The 18,554-nt window shown below is 41.6% G+C and overlaps 1 protein-coding gene and 1 pseudogene across 1 annotated transcript; both read left to right on the forward strand.

Annotated features, from left to right (window-relative positions):
- The first annotated feature begins 1,327 nt into the window (after nt 1-1,327).
- Nucleotides 1,328-3,357, forward strand: LOC120540560 (myelin-associated glycoprotein-like). Its single transcript, XM_039771400.1, has 3 exons — nt 1,328-1,373; nt 2,416-2,763; nt 2,891-3,357. The coding sequence occupies exons 1-3, from the start codon at nt 1,328-1,330 to the stop codon at nt 3,214-3,216; spliced, it is 720 nt and encodes a 239-aa protein (XP_039627334.1). The 3' UTR covers nt 3,217-3,357.
- Nucleotides 3,311-17,089, forward strand: LOC120540561 (annotated as a pseudogene).
- The last annotated feature ends 1,465 nt before the right edge of the window (nt 17,090-18,554 follow it).

Consider the following 18,554-nt stretch of genomic DNA (forward strand, 5'->3'; position numbering starts at 1 on the left):
GAATGTGAAACTAGAAGTGATAACCTTCAGGTAATTTAACAGTTAAACAATATTTAATGAAGGCCAATGTCTTATTAGGGATTGCTGTGATGACGAATATTATTATTACAATTACAATGACATTCATTTCTTTAGCTCCTTTTCCTACACAGGATGAATGGAGCTGAAAGTGATTAAACAGAATTAAACTAATTCTGACAATTTTTATGTAGTTTGTTGTTATTTGAACAAAAATGGGAAAATATTTAGGGTCAGGGAACACTTAAGAATGTTAACCATTTCAAATAACAGTAATGAGGTATTCAGTGTACAAAGAGGTTTTTTAGATAGATAGATAGATAGATAGATAGATAGATAGATAGATAGATAGATAGATAGATAGATAGATAGATAGATAGATAAACAAATATGGTGTTGTGGTATCACATGTCAGAATATCAATATTATTAAATCTCGTCATTCCTAACAGAATTTCAGTCACATATATAAATTCTGATCTCCATGCCCATTAACTACGAAGTGTGACTTTGAGGTTCTTTCTCTGAATCGTAGGTCGATTAGCAAATCTAAACTGGCTTTGTGGAGGTGTGTGTGAGTGGGCTCTGCAGTCGATTGGCATTCTGTCCAGGGTTGGTTCTCCACTAATGCCCAATTGTTCCAACCATGAAGTTGAGTTAAGTGGGATTGTGAACCCTAATTTCACATTTCTAATTGTGGGCTAACCTTGTAAGTTGTGTCACAAACCCGCTTCAGAGGATCACCTTCCTGGTTTATCGGTGGTCAGCAATACCAAGCCAGTTGAATTTGTTTCTTACAGTGAAACCAGCAGATCATTTGATGAATGCATCTCAGTCAGTGGAACAAAACTAATCAGCAGTATCTCAAGTTAATAATTCATCAGTCTGTACAAACACCAAATATTAACCTTCTCCGAATTTAGAAAATGATTTCCATTTGAAAATGTGAAAAGCTTGTGTTTCCTGAAGGTGCCAACTAAGTGTGTGCTGATGGAGTCCTGAGCACCTGAGCTGTGGTCTGAGTGAAAGGTTAGTGGCCCTCAAAAACTGACTGAGAGAGTTCAAGTGGTTGAGTTCTTCAAACTACCAAGTCATGGAGTTCAAGCAGAAACCTCGACAACCTCTAAGAAGAATCAGGATGAGATATTAGTACCTCTGAGCTATGAGCTAAACAAACGAGCCTGATGGACTGAATGTTCTCCTCTCATTTGTATTTCATGTGTTCTTCTCAAGATCATTCAGTTTCTCTTCCCATTGTGTCTTTGACAGATCCTGCCTTCACTACACTCAACTCACGGAAAAAGGCGGCCATGTTCTTCATTGGGTCTTTGTTTCTTATGCTTTGGCTCTCTGAAGGTGAGTTAAATGGCGTTCAGTAGCACTGCGGATGTGGCCTTGGTGTTGAGTGTCCCTTAAAATGTATTACACTTTTGGAAATGTGAAACAGAGGCAGACATTTATTATGCAGTAATCTAATTTGATAGCCTGAGGGGTGCCAAATAGCCACAGAAGGTCACCTTAACTAACCGTGCGAACCACTGGTCTGGGGCTACTAGAGCCATAAAAAAAAAAAAAATCAGTTGGTGTCCACAGGTTCCAGATGGCACCCACAGCACACAGATATAGAACTGAGGAAGCACTGGCCATGGCGGTCACCTTGTCATTGAGCAGACTTCCATTACGAGCCATCAGCTGTCCCAATGGCAGGCGGCTCAGTCAGGCAGCCATCTTCTGCGCTCACTAAGTGAGGTGTTGGCTCTCCTGCCTCGTGTGCACTTTAGTCTGCTCAGTGGTGGACTGAGGGTCCGACAGGCTGACCCTGCTAAGGCCTGCTACTTGCTGCTTGTTATTCAGTGTCCCGGTGATTTTAATTCATTTCTTTAAGTTATTATAATTTACTGAGTGTGTTCTTTTATCACTGAAGTCAAAATGCTGCCAGTTGTTTGTCTGAGTGCCACCATACTGTTTACTGCAATGGCCCTCGTTGTTTTAGTGGCTTTTGTGTCACGACTCTAATGATGTTGTAGCAGATTTTTTTTTTTTTCACATTTTTTATTAAATTAAAGGAATGGGGAGCAAGCAAATGAAAAAAATCACAAACACTGATAACAAATTAAAGTCCTGCATGTCCTGCTCAACGTCTGGCTTTGTGACGTCTCTCTCTCTCTCTCTGGTCTGCTCCCTTAATAAATGATTTTATTTTCTGTTTTTTCAACTGTCATTTTTCTTTCTTTCAAGTCCTTGAGGTTTTCTGAGTCTCCAGCTCTTCGTAGTCATCAGGAGTCGAGGAGCTGAGTGGTTATCTTCTGCGATTTGCTGAATCCACGCTGCACATTTCACTAGAGTTGCACATTTCTACTAATTGTCTTTATTCTGATCTTTTTATTTTATTTTCCAGGTGTGTTCTGTAATGATGGCTATTCAATCAGCCTGCCTCAAGAAGTAAAAGCTCACCGCAGCTCCTGTCTGTTGATTCCTTGTCAATTCACGTCTCCTAATGAAGTGGGGTCTTCACCTGTTGGCATCTGGATGTTTCCTTTACATAATAGCCAACAGGTTTCAATAAATAACCAATCACTAAACCTATGGAGTAACCTCAATGTTTTCTTGGTTGGTGACTTAAAACAAAAGAACTGCACGACCTTATTATACAGAATCCAACCTGAGCACACAAGAGAGTATTACTTCAGAGTAGAAGGCACCATTAAATATATCTTTAAAACGCCTGTTAAACTTACAATTCAGGGTAAGAAGGAGGAACACAGCACTGCCTGAGCGGCTCACGTCTCTCTTTATCCTGTAAATTCAAATCACCAAACTCTCTTCAGATTTTCATATTTGCTGCTCACTAACACTTTGCTCTTCTTTATCAGACTCTCTAGACAAGCCAGTGATCGACACACCAGCTCAGATGATGGAGGACACAGTCGTAACTCTCAACTGCTCTGCGGCCGCTCCTTGTGCTGACGAGAATCCCTCCATCCGGTGGGACGACCTTCTGAACGGGAATGCGACTCAGAGCGAGACCACCAGGGCTGATGGAAACAAAGACGTGCTGTCCATCCTGACTTTCAGAGCCTCCTTTCTGCACAACAAGAAGACCCTCACCTGCACAGCTCAGTACACCGTGGGGTCTGTGATCAAAACAGCAAAGGAGACCACAACCCTTAATGTCCTCTGTAAGAGTATTTCACTTTAGAGAGACTTTCATCTCACAAATAAGCACATTGGGAACAGACAAAGTGTACACAACACAATATAAAATTAGGTTTTGATTACAGAGATTGGATTAAATGAAAATAAATGTGTCCGTCTGTTATCTCACCAACGTAATCACAGGTGAATTCATTTACACTCAAGCTAAGAAGACGTCTTTATAAAGATTTAAAATTCTGATGGCTGTTTATTAACACCACATATCCAAACCAGTGATTGTACAGATAAGGTGACCCCTAAAGAATCAGCGGGGTCTTCAGTTGTGTCATCACCAGCAGACCCTTGTAGGCTGAAGCTCTCAGTCCAACCACACAGCTCAGCCTCCTTTGTCCACGATGAGGACACACAGCGGTGTTAGCAGGTGGACTGTAAGCCATCGGCCCTCTTGAGCCATCGTTATCCTGTTGGAGTATTGACAGAAATGTTGAATTTTAGTGGATTCACAAAGTCGTCAGACTCCTTCACTTTCTGCACACTTTATTGTGTTGTGGATTTCATTTTAAACTGATAAATGTGTCCCTTTAGCCATCAATCTACACTCAGTAACACGTAATGTGAAAGTGAAGAGTGGTGTTTAGAAAGGTCTGTAAATTTTATTAAAACTCATAAACTGAAATCTCTCATTCCTAGAAGTATTCTGACCCCTCATACAATTCCAGCTTTGAGTCTTCTTCTTAAGTCTCTACAAGTTCTGGACACCTGGACTTGGTCAGTTTCTCTCGTTCTTCCTGCCTGATCCTCTCCATCTCCATTAAACTGTCTGTGATCTGCCATCTTCAGGTCTCTCCACACACGTCCTGTGGGATTTAACCCTTTAAACTCAGCCTCATTGTTCTAGACCTGCTGAGAGGACAGAAAAATAATGCAAAATTTTAAAAAACTGCATAAAATCAGTCATGTCCTCATTGTTATAAATAAATCATAGAGTTAAAATGCTGCATTGTATGCCTTGATACCTCATTGCAGGGTTTTTCTTTATCCCATCATAGATGAATTCCTGCTTCACAATAACACTTAACCCTCAACTGCTTTCTTGAATCTGCTAATTCAATTGTTTACAGCTTGATGGACACACTGCTACATACTAAATTAACTTTCTATATTTCTATAATTTTTTTTGTTGTTTTTTAAAAGACGTTTTTCAATTGTGCAGCTCTCGCTGTTATAATGTGAATATTCCGCATAATTTCTATACCAACTATACAAATTCTGACAGAATAAAATCTGACCTTCTAAATGCTGCAAGGCCAGGGGTCCTCAATAATGGATAAGTATGCTCTGGACACTCTGACATGAAAACAGTAATAGCAGAGAAGAAGAGTCCTATTTCTTGCACAGCTTCAAAATAGTTAAACTATGCTTTACTTATAGCAATGAGGAAATGAATGATTTTATGCAGTTTTCTAAATTTAACATTATTTTTGGTCCCATCAGTGGGTCCAGAGCAGTGAGGCTGAATTTAAAGGGTTAAATCCCATAGGAGAAGTGTGGAGAGACCTGAAGATGGCAGATCACAGACGCTTCCCATCCAGTTTAATAGAGCTGGAGAGGATCAGCCAGAGAGAACAGGATTAACGGACCAAGTCCAAGTGTTCAAAGCTTGTAGAAACTTCACAAGAAGAATCAAAGCTGGAATTGCTGCCAAAGAATCTTCTACAAAGTCCTGTATGAAGGGGCAGAATACTTCTAGGAATAAGAGATTTCAGTTCTTGATTTTTTAATAAATTTACAAACCTTTCTGGTCACATGTTCTCACTTTGTCATTAAGGGTTATTGAGTGAAGATTGATGGACAAATTTACAATGAAACACAATAAAGAGTTCAGAAAGTGAAGAGCTCTGAAAACCTCCTGAGTCCACTGGATGTTCTTTTGTATCTTTTATCTACTTTTATTGCAGAATAAAGTATTGTAAACTATGGAGTTTTATTATTAAAAGTGTTTTCTACTTCAGATGCACCCAAGAAGACCTCAGCTTCAAGTCAAGCTGGTGGAGTTTTAGAAGGTTAGTCTGCGACTCTGAACTGTAGCTCAGAAGCAAACCCACCGGTGGGCCAGTACACCTGGTTCAGAGGGAATGAAGAGACCCCGATAGGCACAGGACGAACTCTGACCTTCAGTCAAGTGACGATCAGTCAGGCCGGAGCGTATTACTGTCAGGCAAGAAACACACATGGAGCAGAGACGTCACCGCCTGTGACACTGGACGTGCTGTGTAGGTACCTTAAGAGTGACCGTCGCGTGGCTGGGGAAGACAACTTGAATGGTTTCTTTAAATTTTATTTCTTATCACACTGAATTTAATGGATCATCCTTCATTTACCAATGTGACTTCCATAAATAATTCACTTCTTTTTAATGATGACACAGATGTGTCGAAGGGTTATTATGAGTATCTGAGCTGACCAGGAGATGACAACAAACAAAAGGTTGGTGAAACTCAGGGCTGCCAGTCGTCCTCATTTTCCAGACATGTCCTCATTTTTAATGCGCCACAGTCTGTCTGGGAGGAATTTAAATAATTTTGAAAATGTCCATAATTTTGGCTCCTAAAATTTAGAAATCCCTTATTCCCAATCCGCATTTACGGAAGTCGTGTGCTCACTGTTTTTTCCCCAGAATCTTCTCTTCTGTTCTGGTAGTAAACAGCGTAGATATCGACGAGAGCAGAAACAGCCCCTCGAGTTCTTGGCTTTTCTCTTCCAACTTGGCTTTTTCACTTCATCTTTTGACTTCTGCTTTTTTTTCATGAACAACAATCTCCTTATTTTATCAGATTTATCAGACTTACTAAGAAAAATAATAAAGAATGTAGATAAATGCAAATAAACTCAATTGAAAAGAGTAAAATGATTTTTATTTTACTAGAAGTGAATTTTCCACGTGTATCATTCTTACAGGTTTACGGCAGTTAAATTATCCCAATAAGAATGGAAGGAGTGAAGTCTGTTAATTTAAGAGGCTTGACGTATTAAGAATATTTAATGGCTTATTAGTCTGCCAGTGACTGTTATTGTGGCCATCACATCATAATTAGAGTGATAATCTGCTACTGAAGGTTTATATCATTTTAAAAACCTTCAGACAGTATAAAGGTGCATTACGGCATCAAAGGCCTCCTCAAAAGTCCTCATTTCTCGACCCAAATGTCCTCATTGCCAGAATAAGAGAGTTAAGTCAGTAAGGTAGCCAAAAGTCAACAATCAAAATGGGGAACAAAGTGATAAATAAAACAAAAAAGTCCAAAATCCAAAGCCGATACCTGAGGCTCGGCCAATTTTGAAGAAGAAACAACTAACTGACCCTAATAAGTTGAGATCATTCACAGAGGAAGTCCTGCCATATTTATAACCCACCTTCGGTGACGTCACATAAGTGAGGACGGCGGTCAGGTGACATGAAACTAGCATTGTATAAATGATAAGCAGAGTTGTAATGTTAGCAAAATGACGAGATTTGAGAGTAAGCCAGGAGACGGATGTTAAAGAAAGAAAAAGGGTTTAAATGGTGAAATCCAAAATAAATCCAAACAAGAGGCGAAAGTCACAGACACTTCTGTGTAGTGCAGTGACATTTGTGTCTGCATGTGGTAATGAATAGCGCTATGTGAACCCTGATCAATTTGCTTTACCTGAAGTTTTGTGAAAATGAAGACATGTTGGATTTTGTCAAATTCAGTGAAAGTTGCAGCTCAGATCAGGTAGTGACATCCCCATCCAACATGACCGCTACAGCTCTGTGATGTGACACTGGTCTTGCAAAGTATCATGGGGCTCTGGAATAAAAAAACAAGTTTGTCAACACTGGGCACATGTCAAGTTTTCAGACGTGTGGCAGAGAGTCGCCTTCCAGGCTTACCTATGGTATGTGGTGCACCTCGAGACGAGAGGGGGCACTGATGATAACAGTCTTGTCCTCTTTAACCTCAACCAGCCATTGAGGGCAAGTTTGCTGGAGAAGCCCCTCCCCTTTCAGTCTGGCTGATTTAATAGGGAGACGTCTCAGGAAGGCGGGGTCTCATTTGGAACAGAGAGCCTGACTGTCAGGGATCGACTCCAGAGAAGTCCTTCCTAGGAATGCCACTAGAGGGCAATAAGAGGCTATGAGCCCGTTGTTTGTTGTGGTGCCAACATGTGTGTGTTGAGTTTTTTTTTTTTTTTAATTAAATGGGGGTTGTCCGGTTGGCACCCAACTATTTTAGGACTCACTCTGCCTTATCACTCGCCTTGCTACAAAGGACACTGGTGAACCCAAATTCACTTCCAAAAGTGTTTATGGAGACTTCATCAATCAGCACTAGTAATGAATGTGCAGCTACTGTAACTCGAAACTTCTGCCTTCCTTACCTGAAAAAGTAACAAATAAGCGTGTCCATTAGCCATTTATTATTAAAATGTGTAATAACAGCGTAATATGGAAGTCATTGTGTGCTCAGATGTAGAATTGCCAGAATCCTTAGTGTTTCATTGAATATTATTTCATATTTGTAGTAATATGGAGTTTGGGTGGTTTTCAGTTTTATAAATTAACTCCACTGCTTTTTACTTTCATTTGCTTGTTGTCGCAGGGCTGCCTTCTATTCTTCACATTTAAATTTCATTTCCTCAGACATTTCACAAATGCTCTTAAAAATCCTAACTACTGTACACTCATCGTCACAATGAAACTTGTGCTTCAGTTTTTCAGGTTGTTCATAACATCAAGTCCTTTTATTTTCTTAGAGCGTCCACTGAGTAGAAACGTTTCAATTCTGTTTCAGATCGTCCAAGAAACACGTCTGCTGTCACAAATGTTCATGGAGTGATACCAGCAGGCACGTCTGTGACACTGAGCTGCACCTCCAAGGCCAACCCGCCCGCCACTTACACCTGGTTTAAGGTAGACGGACCCTCTGATTCACCTCGAGGATTAGGACAGCAGCTGCTCATCCGTAAAGCTACGCAGAACGACAGCGGGAGTTACGTCTGTCAGGCGGAGAATCCTTATGGACGAGAAAACTCGACAGCTTTGACCCTGGAGGTTGTGCGTAAGTAAACTGTCCTGAAATGAAAAACTCGACTCTTTGCTGTTCTTATTCACCTTGAAAGGTGAATTATTTTTATTAAGAAGCAAATTATTTGTTTTACAGCATCAAATTCTTACAAGTCTACCCTAAATTTAACATTTTGCTTTTTTTTAAAAAAAAGTCACAGGTTAAAATGAAAACATAGTGATAATTAAAATATAGATTCTGTTTCAAATATTTTATCATCTGCTGATGACTGTATGGTGGGCACATCTGTTTTTTAACCAATGACAAATTGAAAATATGAGCCCATGCCAGGGGTGCTGTGTGGCAGTAGTGCCAGTGTACTGCAGGGGGAGATACTTTTGTCATGTCGACTTATAACCAGACCAGGGTCACGAGGTGGGGAGATGCAGTCTATCCCAGCTAGCATGGGCCATAAGGCAGGCGGGCGCCAGTTCATCAGAGGGCAAACACACAGACACACTCCAAACACACACATTAGGCAATTTAACTTTGTCAGTTCCCAAAACCTGCATGTCTTTGGACAGTGGAAGGAAATGGGACCACCAGGTGGAAACCTACCCCAGACACAAGGAGAACATGCAAACTCCTGATGTGACATTTCAGTCAACAACAACAACATTTTATTTCTTGTTTTCTTCGTCCAGGTAGGTTGGGTGTGCAATGGCTGTCAATAAATAAAATACACAAAACCAAACACAAGTAATCTTCTTCACTGAGCTAGATGGCCAGTCTGTCATGGCCGCCTCAGGAACACAACACAACAGTACAAACTACAAGGAGAAATGCGAGACCAGAAGAGAGGATCGGAGTCACTAAACACTGAAGTGTCACATAGGAGGACACACAGCAGTCAGCCAGTCTCCATGACCTCGGGTTCAAATAAGTGGGTTAGAAAAGGACTGGATGAGCAACCAAGTGAGTGTCTATGTCTCTGGGGAGCTGAGACTGGGTGTGTCATGGCCTCTCCAGTGCTGTTCACAACAACCGTGAAGACTCAAATCAAAGCAATGCCGCCATCAAAGCCCCTCATATAATAAGATCGTTTATTATCCGTAGGCTTTAAACAGCACCTCATGTCGATGAGCCAGTGAACAAAACAGGCGAGCAAAGAAGTGAACAACAAAGAGGGAGATAAGAAACAAATGAGAGAACAAACAGCTGCACCCTTCAGAATAAATGGAAATGCAGAATGGCAGAGAGGAGAGTGAGCAGACCTGGACTCGGTCGAGTTTATAGTCCTGTGTATGGAGTTTAGGAAAATTCAATTTTTGCATGTCTGAACACAGGTTGCTATTTGATAAATTTTATAAAAAAATAAATAAATTCTTGAAACAAAGATGCAACAGTTTCAGCAAATATACTTAAGCAAAGAGATAAGCTGAGTAGGAACAACCTGCTTAACTTTCAAAGATCCTTAAAAAATAAAGAGAATAAATCTCAGAGAACAAGTCACATCGATCAAAAGTTCACAACACCTCGAACTGACATCCCTAAAGATTAACGTCACTTGTGGACAAAATGATGGAGTCCTAATGATGGATTAAATGTGTGGTTATAGCAGGCCTTCTGAATACTAAGTGCCTTGATATCGATTGTCCCGTTCCCTGTTTGTATAATGGATTACTCTGCTATTGCGTATTTTTAATTGAATTGACATGATTGCTGATTTTTAATGCATTGGAGGATGTCCACCATAATGGGTCTTTGAAGAACGACGTCCATGCTGTTCTAGACCAGGGTTTCTTAAACTTTTTTTGTTGTGACCCTATTGTGCCCTTTTGTGTCTTCAAGACACATTTCCTGTTGAATGCCCAGATGATTGTCAGTACTCCACCCTGGACAATCGTGGACAATCATCAGAGCAGGAGAGGTTTTTACTCTCTTGTAGATGTTGGACCAATCATGAGAGTGTGTGGTAGAACCACCCTTAGAAAATCATGTTCGATTGTGGGAGCAAAGTCAGTAACTAAATCAACCTGTAGTAACCCTTCGCAACCCAATTCCCAAATCCTCCACAACCCATTATCACTAAATACAACTTGTGGCCCAACAATGGAGACCTGCGACCCACAGCTTAAGAAACTCTGCTGTAAACACCTCAGCAGCTCAATGTAATGTCACTCATGAATATTCTGAACAAATACGCCGATTTCCATCTATCATTGTCTCTTCGAAATCAAAAATAGAGGTTTGAAGAAATAAGTTGCCCAAGTTGTGTACATAATTGTGGACTAAACTCCAGAGATACGCACTCCGTCCACTCAGCATGATGTCACACAGTGGACTGATTCACCAGACTGTAGTCATACGATTTCCTAGACTCATACAGAACTACACCCTACTGTTCTTCTATTGAACGATTCCAGGAGTTTTTCCTAAACAGACCCTCGGATTACATTTCATTGTTTAACTCATTAGGTTCATGCCCCCCAGATGAGGCAGTTGGCTGTTTCCACTCAAGGTCGTTGCTTGTTTAACTCAAAGCCCTTTTGTCTTCTTTTTCCAGCTCATGAACTCAACATCACCATACTTGCTGTTTCGACTTCATTGTGTGTTCTGATAGTCCTGATAGCACTGGGCCAGTTTGTTTGCCTGAAAAAGTAAGTGCACTCTCTATAACACTGACCTGACTATGGGTGGGCAAGGCAAGGGGTGGTCATCACACATTCAGAAAGAGTCAACTGCACAACCAATGAAAAATATACAAAAAAAAAAAATTCACAATTTATTTTGGCATGTAGTTGACCATCACAGGGTGAAAACGCAATAACACCACTGGTTACAAAGGTAATAAGTACAATTAAATAAATGGAGCCTGGCTGCTGAGACCAGTTTCAAATCAAAGAAATTAATTCTGAAATATGGAGCTCATGCAGAAAATGAAAGAAATGACATCTTCCATGTACGGTCTAGATTTAGTATTCTGTAATAATCAGCCTAGGATTGAAGTAGAAGATCTGACAACAAGTGAGGCGGTTTTTAAATTGGCTGAGAAGGCTCAGGAGTTGGGAGTCATTCATTTGTTGAAGCTTACTGTGAGTACTCGATGCTAATGACTCAAGAGACCCTAATATAACAGACTTAACAGCGGTTTGCAGGAGTGCAAATTCAAAGACTGAAAAAATTAAATTAACTTAGTTAGGAAAACATTAAAGCAGATGTGACAAACCCTTACTACAAAATGCTTAACTACAAACCTCTGTGATGCACCATCTGCTGGAATGAAAAATGTGATGCATGTGTCTCTGTTTTACTGCATTTGGTATGGCATTCATAAAAAGTAGTTTAAATGTTTGTGATATGCCATCTGTTGAAATGATGAATGCAATTCATTTCTGTTAGTACAAATGTTTGTGATGAGCCAAAGGTTGGAGTGACAGAGACATAGCAAATGGACTGATACACATATACACAGACACTTCACCTTTTATTAAAGAATATATATTGTGGCACGTGGCTGGAGGTGGTACCCAGCCGGGACGCCCAGGAGGACCGGAGGAGAGCTTGTGCCTCCTCCATACCACGACGGGGTTGCTTTGAGGAGCATTGTTAGAGAGCTTTGAAGATCAACCCTGTAGGAGCCTGTGGTCTCCGCCAGGGGGTGCCCAGATGCCTTTGGAGCCCTAGACCTCAGCACTTCTGCCACACCCAGAAGTGCTGGGGTGAAGAGGAGCAGGGACACCCAGAGTGCTTCCGGGGATACAGCCGTCACTTCTGCCACACGGGGGTATGGCAGTGGAAGATTGCCAGGAAGCACCTGGAGCACATCTGGGGAATTATAAAATGGGCCACCTCCCTTCATTCAGAGCTGGAGTCCAGTAAAAGTGGACAGAGCTCGGGAGGAGAGGCAAGAGGCGGCCTGAAGAAAGGACAAGGCATTTGGAAGAGGCCTGGACTTTGGGATGACTGGTGCTGAGGCACTGGGTTTGTGCACTTTATTATTTGTAAATAGTGTAAATAAACGTGTGTTGAGTGACTAAAAACGATGTCCGTCTGTCTGTGTCTAGGTGAGGTTCCACAATATACAGTGGAACCTCGGTTCATGACCATAATTCGTTCCAGAACTTTGGTCGTAAACTGAGTTGGTCGTGAACTGAAACAATCTCCCCCCATAAGATTGTATGTAAATACAATGAATCCATTCCAGACCGTACGAACTGTATGTAAATATGTAAATATATGTAAATATTAAGCACAAATATAGTTAATTACACCATAGAATGCACAGTGTAATTTTAAACTAATGTAAAAACATTGAATAACACTGAGACAAACACCAAGGCTCCCTGATCAGCTACACGAGCAGCTCGCTCACTCGCGCTCTCTCTCTCTCTCTGTAGCACACACACACACACACACACACACCACCCCCTCCCCTCCCTGTCAGCAGGACGTGCTCACTCTCTCTCTCTCTCTCTCTCTCTGAACAGAGGGGAACATTTGAACAAATCCGAAGTGTATTTAAAATACAACCACAAGCAACCAAAAAAGTAACAAGATCACACTATTTTAGCCTTACATTCTGATCGCTGTAAACACTTTTTATAAAATGAGTTTTAAGCACAGGGAAAAAAAGGAACATTTGAAAAAAAAGAGAAAAGTAACATTGCAACACATCACACGATGAACTCCTTCATGTAAACAATTTTTTTAATGAGTTTAAGCACAGGGAAAAAAACGAACAGGCAGGCACGTCTGACCGAGAACAATGCAACACATGCGAAAATCATCGGTGCACACAAACCGAAAGGGAAACTGGCTTGTTCGTATACCAAGTGTGTGGTCGTGAACCGAGGCAAAAGTTTGGCGAACTTTTTGGTCGTGAACCAAGTTGTACGTGTACCGAGACATTCGTGAACCGAGATTCCACTGTATATATAAAATGATGTGGATGCTGTCTGTCTGTCACATGATTATTCCAGAACGACTGGAGCTAAAAAATGTAATCTTGGTCTTATTTGAAAACTTAAGCTGGTGAAAATAAAATGTGGCTAGTGGACACCTCCATGAAGTTATTGAGGTTTGCGTCTTTTTTATGGCAAACCATATACATAGTAATATACTGTACATAGGAAAACTGATCCAGAGTGTGACATGGCAGAAAGAAAAAGAACAGTAGTGACATCTGCTGAACGTGAAGTAAATTGCATTGGCCAATTATTTGATAGGAACAAGAAAAATGACAACTCTGGCATCAAATGTATGCAGTGTTTTGGTACTGTCAGGTTGTACAGTATTTGTAGCTGGTCCTTACCTGTTGTAAACAAGCGCTTTATAGCGCCCGACCCGGCATAGAATACGCAGAGGCACGTGTTCACGCTCAAAGGCTTTTTATTTTTCTTCAGCTGTGTGACACGTCTTCCCCGTGCCACACAGCCCAAACACAGTCCAAAGCACAAACACACAAAAAACCAAACTTTCCTGCTCCACCACTCCTCCCAGGCAACCTCGTCCTCTTCCTCCCGATTCTGGCCTCGATTGCTGGGAGGCAGGCCCTTTTATGCCCCACCCGGAAGTGATCCAGGTGCCTGACCAGCTGGTCTTAATTGCACCTCCGGGTGGGGCTGATAAACCGTCCAGTGTGGTGGCTGGATCTCTGCAGCACCCCCTAGCGGCCACCCCATCTCCCAACCGGGCTGCTGTGGTGGACTCCATGTTCCATGGAGCCACGGGGGAGTTTGAGGAGGAATCCACTGCCAGGGAGACTGCCCCCAAGCGCCCCGGGGGAGGTATTGCAAAGTCCATGATGGCTCCCCCGGGACGTATGCATCAGAGGCGTCCCGGCCGGGCATGGGACCCGGCTGTCCGTCACACTGTGTAGGGTTTCCCTGTTCTCCCAGTGCTTGTGCTGACTTTCCTCCTCGTGCTCCAGTTTTCCTTGTAAATCCCTAAAGATGGACATGTTTGGATCTTCCCAATTCAGCTCTGTGTGTGAGTGATTGTGAGTCTGTCATGGCTGTTCCTTGCCTTGCACCAGACACCACTGTGTTACTCTCTGGCTCCCAGTGACCCTGTATAGTATTAAGCAGGATTCAGAACGGTGTCATGTTATAATAATTTAGCTCTGTGAAGGACTTTTCTTCTCTCCAGAGTTAATTTCTATCTTCCTCCCAATGGCGTCCCACCATCTCCATGACCATCAGCTGTGTGTGGAGTAACTGAGGAGCTCTCGTCCCAGGATGTCCACCTCTATGTCAGTCACAGCAGACGCCTCATTCTTTTCTGAACTGAGAATCTGTTTTTTGTTTTTTAGGTACATGAGGTCCAACAAAAAAGGTGAACATGGAACCAACATGAAGTCGTCTGAGCAGACACAGGTGAAATGTTCTGTTACAGTTAAATACTGACCTGACATAGTGACGTCTATAAAAGTCATTGTAAAGTAAATGAGATTGATTTACACCGTTCACAGAAAGGAGAACATCACCAGCAGCTGGAATGACAGTATACTTGACTCTGAATTAGGTCTGAGAATATCAATCTTTGTCATATTAGTCCTCCCTCCACAGAAAATTAGAAAACACAAAATAAAGAGAAAAAAAAAAAACTTTATTCAGTGGATTCAGAAAGCGTTCAGAGCCGATCACTTTCTGCACACTTTATTGTATGATTGACTTTGTTAAATTTCACATTCTTGTCCATCACTCTACACACAATAACCCATAATGACAACATGACAAGATGTTTTCAAAGTGGTTTGTAAATTTATTAAAAATCTTCAACTGAAATCTCTCACTCAGAGACCCCTAATTCAGTACTTTGTTTAAGTTCCTTTGACAGAAATTCCATCTTGGAGTCTTCTTAGGTAAATCTCTTCAAGCTCTGCACACCCAGATTTAGACATTTTATCTCATTCTTCCTGGCAGATCCTCTCCAGCTCCGTTAGATTGGATGTGAAGTGTCTGTGAACGGCCATCTTCAGGTCTCTCCACACGGGTTCAGTGGGGTTTCAGTGTGGACCACCGTATGCTGGGGGTCATTAGGCCTGTGCTCGGTAAAGAGGATCATATGAGGGTGAAGTGAAGTGAATTATCGCTCAATCTGCACAATTCTTTTATATGCACACTTTTTTATCAGACATACTTTGCCGTACTTATTTAAATGTGGTACATTTTATAATAATTTTACATTTTACATTTCTAACTGTTGTGCTCTCGCTCACCACATAATAAACTCAAACAAAGCAGGAGCAAAAGTCTAGACTCGCCTCAGCAAACTGCACTCACCTTTACAAATATCTTCACCCACACAAACACACACTCCACAGTAAATTAAATTCAAATAAAGTTAAATAAGACATAAAAGACAAAGAAAGGTTTTATGAATGCAACACATTTATAGAAAGATAAGTATTCAATACAAACACAATCCCCTGATCCCAAAGTAAACGCCGATACATAATACAAATATACAAGAGTTTAAACAACACAACGTGTTTGCAGTGGCTTATGGGTAGTTCAAACACACATATCACAACGCTCTGCCATTAGTCCAATTGAAGCCAAGATCAAATGAACATGGACGCTCCACTGAGGGATTCCACCATTGCTGTCGTGAGCTTTCTTTGAGCAGAGGGAGTGAATTCACCGCAGGATGTTGGCTTGTGCCGTTTGGGGACTCATCTTACACAAACATCACGGTACCGCCAAGTCCTGCACAGCTGATATCCAAATGTGCAGCAATGGCGGACAACGTAACCCGTCAGTCTCCTCTGATGGAGACCTTCGCCATGTCGATGAGGGCTTGAGTGTGCGATGCTGATATTCAACCAGAATGACCTTCATCAGTTGCGCTTATTCTTCCCACTTCAAACATTTCTACTGATTTATAAAGTTCTCGTTGAGTCCTGCAGTTTTCCTTCTGCCCAAATAAATCTCACTACGATGTGCTGTTTAACGATAGTGCCATCCCGTGGCGGAGGGTTCGAGTTCATTTGACTTTGACTAAACTAAGAGCAGAGCTCTGCGCTGTGTGTGTCTGAACTCCCATAGGCCATTGCGAGTGTGTTGTATTGCGTCAAATTGTATGTGTAGCATTTACTAAATAACTTTCAAAATGCTTGTACTTTACAATTTACTCTTCATATAAAAGACACACACAAGTTCAGACAAAATGAACAAAGTTCAGCAAGTGCTTGAAAGATGGCTGATGGCTGCTAGTCCTTAAAAATTAGGAAAAAATCAAAAACAGAGCACCCAGTCCATGAGAGTCACCAGAAATATCTGAAAATCACCTGTAAGCTTTGTGCTCAGCCATGGAATGTGATTCTAATTGAAGAATACAAAAATAAAACTTCAACCTCTGGATCTGATTGGTGGAAGGACTGGGATTTTCCAGATTATATGACATGCAGAATCACAGCTGTGCTTGAAGACTCGAATGGCGGTCAGCAGTATGACAATGACAGGCTCTTGTTTTATGTTTTATATTCTTCTTTATGGAGCGTTTGGTCCTTTTAAATTTTATAACCCAGAAGCAGGTGGTGAAACTCCAACCTTCAGGGAAATGTTAAATTCTGAGACTGGTGGACTTGCTGCTTGTAGAATTAAACATTTAACTGGGAATGTTATTACACCATACAAAGGACAGACTGACACACCACTTAGAAACGTAGAAGAGACCTGCTGGAGATTTTATGTAACCCGCTACAACATTTCCTTCTTTAAAATTCTCATATTTAACGTGTATTGATGTTTTTATTTTTACAGAGTCCACCACCACAGGAAGGAGAGAACAGCCATTATGAAGCTTTACAGAGAAGAGAGGCATCAGTCTATGAAACGATAGAGAAAAATAAAACTGTGGCTACATAATGGAGAGCAAATGTATACCCATCCATCCATCCCACTATATCCTAACTACAGGGTCACGGGGGTCTGCTGGAGCCAATCCCAGCCAACAAAGGGTGCAAGGGAGGAAACAAACCCTGGGCAGGGCGCGAACACACACACAAACACACCAAGCACACACGAGGGACAATTTAGGATCACCAATGCACCGAACCAGCATGTCTTTGGACTGTCGGAAGAAACCCACACAGACACGGGGAGAACACGTAAACTCCACGCAGGGAGGACCCGGGAAGAGAACTTGGGTCTCCTAACTGCAAGTCAGCAGCGCTACCCACTGCACCACCGTGCCGCGCAAATGTATACCCAGAAATACAAAAAAAAAAAATGCAATTCTCTTCTAAACGTGCCTTGTTAATGTTCTCTGAAAGTTGTTTCACTTTGTTGCTGTGTATTTGTAACCTTTGGTATTTTGTGATAATTTTCTGTTCAATTGTTATAAATGATGAGCTTTGACTGGTCGATTAAAATAAAGAAGTTCCTTACTGACTGCGGGCTGGCGCCCTGCCCAGAGCTTGTTTCCTGCCTTGCGCCCTGTGTTGGCTGGGACTGGCTTCAGCAGACCCCTGTGACCCTGTAGTTAGGATATAGTGGGTCGGATAATGGATGGATGGATGGAGTTCCTTACTGATGATAAACATTTATAAAAAGTGAAAAGCACATCGTCAAGTCTATAGGGTTTAGGAAGGCCTGCTTCACGGATGAGACCTGCTGAGTTTTAGGATTTTACAGGCTGCTTTACTTGAGACCCCACCACGATTTTTAGGAATGCTGTCACTGTCATCAGAACATCCAGCGTGTGCCATTTGTGTCAGGGATTGGCGAGTGAATGTAAAGTGACACAAACATGCAACGTGTTCCGCTTCTGAGAGGTTATGAACTCTGAATTTGGAAGATGAGGAAAACCTGAAACACATGAGGAAGAAAAATTAGAGGAAAAGTCAGGGAGAGTTGATGAGCCAGTCTGATAAGAGCTCACTGATTCAGGGGATCAGAAAGTAAGCAGTCAGACATCAGACGAGGAGCTGACGTGACAGACAGAGCGGATGAGATGAGCTGACCAAGAGAATCGACTGAAACTCCAAGATGAGCTGCCACCTGAGGGACTGAACGTCTAAAACTATCAGGGTGTATGTCTTGGGTGGCCACGTTCTGATTTTCTTTATATTTCTAATTCTAGTTATTTGATGATATTATTTAAAGATTAAAACTTTCTAAGCTAACTTTCCTGCTTGTGTGTTTTTTTTCTTCTTTATCATCGATGGTTTATTTTTTTTTTTTTTATTCTCAGTGAGGTCAACGAGAGTGAAGATGACAAAAGACTCCCATCAGAGAATGGAGAATCAAACACTAAGGTGGTGGGCTGTAGTCCTGGGGACAAGTGGGATTCAGCTGTGAACTTTATATCACGTAGAGTTAATAAGTATAAGAACAGACAAAGA

The sequence above is a fragment of the Polypterus senegalus genome, chromosome 12, assembly GCF_016835505.1.
Source record: "Polypterus senegalus isolate Bchr_013 chromosome 12, ASM1683550v1, whole genome shotgun sequence".
Taxonomy (NCBI): Eukaryota; Metazoa; Chordata; class Cladistia; order Polypteriformes; family Polypteridae; genus Polypterus; species Polypterus senegalus.

Bases quoted from the DNA above. Each gene is read 5' to 3' on its own strand.
- LOC120540560 (XM_039771400.1), top strand. From the start codon at position 1,328: ATGTTCTTCATTGGGTCTTTGTTTCTTATGCTTTGGCTCTCTGAAG. The intron at 1,374-2,415 runs GTGAGTTAAATG...TTTATTTTCCAG, and splicing joins TATGCTTTGGCTCTCTGAAG to GTGTGTTCTGTAATGATGGC. The intron at 2,764-2,890 runs GTAAGAAGGAGG...CTTCTTTATCAG, and splicing joins TGTTAAACTTACAATTCAGG to ACTCTCTAGACAAGCCAGTG.